We start from the raw sequence: 3,192 nt of genomic DNA on the forward strand, positions 1-3,192 counted from the left end.
TAGCTAATATTAGTATTTAGTCACCGTTTTGTTAATTTTATTTTTTACCTACTGCTATTCTAATTTTGATTTTGATCTGTTTAACTAAATTTTCTGCCTTTTTGTTAATTTATCTTAAACAGTGCTGCTAATTTAGATTTTTAGCTACTGTTTTGGTTATTGTGATGTGTTAAGGTATTTTCATTTTGCTTGTTTTTGCTCTTCTAAGTCAAACAATTCAGCCTAAACTTATTAAAAATACATTTTCACCAGTATTCACACTGAATGTTCACAGAAAAAGTTTATTTTTCATGTTTTCCTCCTTACTTTGGTCTCATTTTGCACCGGTTCTAAAGGTTTCAGTCATTTTATCCAAAATTTAATCAAATCAAACTGTGGTAGCAACATGTCTTGGTCAGCGTGTCCAGGTTGTAATTTATTTAAAGCAGCTCATTGTCAGTCAGGGCACTGAACTCCTCCTTCCGCTCGGACCGTGAACGCACCATCCTGGGGGGTGTGGATCCAGTTGGTCCCCGCTGACGGGAAGCTGGTGGCTGATAATCAGTATGGGACGTTGGACCGAGCCGTGACACCGCCGAACACAGCTCGTTACACCCCCGAGCAGAACTGAGAGCCTTCAGCCCGCCTCCACCATCAGCAGCAGCAGCAGCGGCGTGCGGGCCGTGCCGTGCCGTGCCGGGATCAGCAGCGCGTGCCTGAGGATGGAGGCAGAGAAGCAGACGAATGGCTTCGATTACCTGGAGAGAAGCAGCGCCAAGGCGGAGAACGGTAGGCGCACACGGGCGAACCGAACTGTTGCTGGAGTGGAGCCAAACTAAAAAGTTGTTTTATTTTGTTATTAATGACGTCACAGATGAAGTCTTCAAACGAGTGGAGGGAAATGTGTCAAAGCTGCAGGGAGCGAAGGAAAGCTTTGCTTTCAGTGTGGAGATGACAGAATTTCGTTTATTAGGCTACCTTTGTTTGTGTGTTTGTGTGTACGTGTGTNCCCACGGGGTCAAGAAACAAGTGTGTGTGTGTGTGTGTGTGTGTGTGTGTGTGTGTGTGTGTGTGTGTGTGTGATGAGTTTAATTAGCTATTGTAAGCTGGGTTTGCTCAGTGCTGTATGCTTGCTGGCTCTGTGAAACAATAAAACTCTGACCTCTGGTATGATAAAAGAGGAGTTGCTCCTTTGAGCATGTCAAGTGGTGGTGATAGAGCCCCCACACCCACCCCACCCCCTACCCGACCACAGTGTGACCCAGAACCCGGCCACATCATCATCTACAATTTCAGCTACTTGAAAATAAATCAATTATTACTACTTACATAGAAAAATCTAAAGTTTGAAAGTAGAAACATTCAACAACCAAGTGCAAATGTGCAGTTTTGTCTTTAGGATTACAATTACTTCATAGTATTTCAATGTTTATCCTGCTTTTATGTCAGGTCAGAGTTTTAAAGTGACAAAGATCTTACCGTAAAATGAGAAATGTGGAGTTGTAACCATTTTGATCAAACCTGGACATTGAACGTAATTTCATCTGAAATCAGGTGTTTGATACAGAAGAACCCTAAACATCCTCAGCAGTTCCATTAAATCCATCATCATGAACTGTAAGGAATATTGGACATGTAAACCTAACAACAGCAGGCTGTTCTCACAAACTTAGTGACTGTGAAGAAGGAGAATAGTGAGACCATCAAGACACCTGAGACCACTCTGATGGAGTTCCAGTTTTCAGCAGGTGAGGGAGAGATTGAGCTACAGCCGTTGACCAGGTTATTCATCAGTCTGAGCTTTAGGTGAGAGTGACAAAGACAACATTACTGATGAAGAAAAACTGGAGTTTGTCAAACAACATGTGGAAGACTCTGATCAGGTGGTAAAAAGTTCTTTTATCTGATGAGATCAAATGGATCATTTTGACCATCAGAAATTGGATTTCACTTTGATACTGAATCATTTTTTTAGCCAGAAATGACAATTTTTATTGACCATGAAATATTTGTTATAACAATTAAAACATAAAACATCCAAGAGGGTGATTACTCTTTATAGGCAGTGTACATGTAGTTTTCTCTTTGTTAGTGAAATATCTCTTGGACCATTAGATGTATTTTAGTGAACTATCTGTACCTGACCCTTTAATGATCTGTCTTCTGCAGCTTGCTCACCTCAGAAAACACAGAAGTTAGTTAGTTTTACAGGTAATGTGTCATAAGTGTGGTGTAGCTTTAGCTGAGAATCTTTCAGATCAGACTCATCACATTTGCAGGGTTGCATCACAAGTACCAGTTTTTCAAGGTTTTACCAAAATACAACTCCATTTTTTTTCTCAGCACAGAATAAACATATTAAACTCTTGTCATGAAAAGTGGCAGGTGATATAAATTTAAAGACTACTAGACCTTTTTTATTTTTTGGTTTCTGACTGGCTGGTTTTGGACTGGTGTCACTCTCAGATATTTTTTTCCATTAAAAAAACTGAAAAACTGGACTGATTTCGAGACTTTTTACTGATTATTGCTTAATTTCATTTTGATATCTCCACACAGGCCAGTTTTTATGCATATAACCAGACTTCAGACTTTGTGACTTTTCTCAATGTGACAAGTCAAGTTTTTTAATGAACCTTCCTGCAGCTCCTCTGCAGTAACATGAGCAGGGAAAGTAGTATTACCAAGATGTTTTCTTGTTTATTGTCTTGTTGTGTGGTCCAGAGATCCCACCATACAACCTGATTTATTCACTTTGAACAGTAGGACGTGGCAGCTACAGCTGCTGCAGATACCTGACAATAAAACATAACTTTAATGTTTGAGTAAAGTCAGTGGTGTTGGACAGCCGAGAGGTCCAACAGATCTTACACGTTCTAACGTGTAAGTTTGGCTACGTTCACACTGCAGGCAAATCCGACCCAAATCCAATTTTTTTGACCCATTTGACTCGTATCCGATTTTTTTTATGACAGTCTGAACGAGACAAATCCGATTTTTTTCAAATCCGACCCAGGCCGTTTCAGTATGTGGTTTTAAATCGGATACATATCTGATGTTTTCAGAGCGACTGCAGCTCATGTCACATTCATCTGACTTTTTCATCAGGAGGAGGGGGTGAAGGACCGATAAGACACTAAACTCAAGCAGAGCCGGCTCTTGGCATAGGCGAACTAGGCGGTCGCCTAGAGCGCCATCTGCTGGAGGGGGCAC

At 40.9% G+C, this 3,192-nt stretch overlaps 1 protein-coding gene across 3 annotated transcripts in view; it reads left to right on the forward strand.

Moving 5' to 3' along the window:
• Nucleotides 1-685: 685 nt before the first annotated feature.
• Nucleotides 686-3,192, forward strand: part of nr6a1a (nuclear receptor subfamily 6, group A, member 1a) — a gene marked incomplete at its 5' end in the record, with an annotated part of 251,571 nt that continues 249,064 nt past the window's right edge. For all 3 annotated transcript variants that reach the window (XM_014009966.1, XM_014009967.1, XM_014009968.1), the window contains 1 exon segment: nt 686-768. In XM_014009966.1, the coding sequence (XP_013865420.1) occupies nt 686-768 (83 nt within the window).

The sequence above is a fragment of the Austrofundulus limnaeus genome, unplaced genomic scaffold (assembly GCF_001266775.1).
Source record: "Austrofundulus limnaeus strain Quisiro unplaced genomic scaffold, Austrofundulus_limnaeus-1.0 Scaffold64, whole genome shotgun sequence".
NCBI classification, from domain to species: domain Eukaryota; kingdom Metazoa; phylum Chordata; class Actinopteri; order Cyprinodontiformes; family Rivulidae; genus Austrofundulus; species Austrofundulus limnaeus.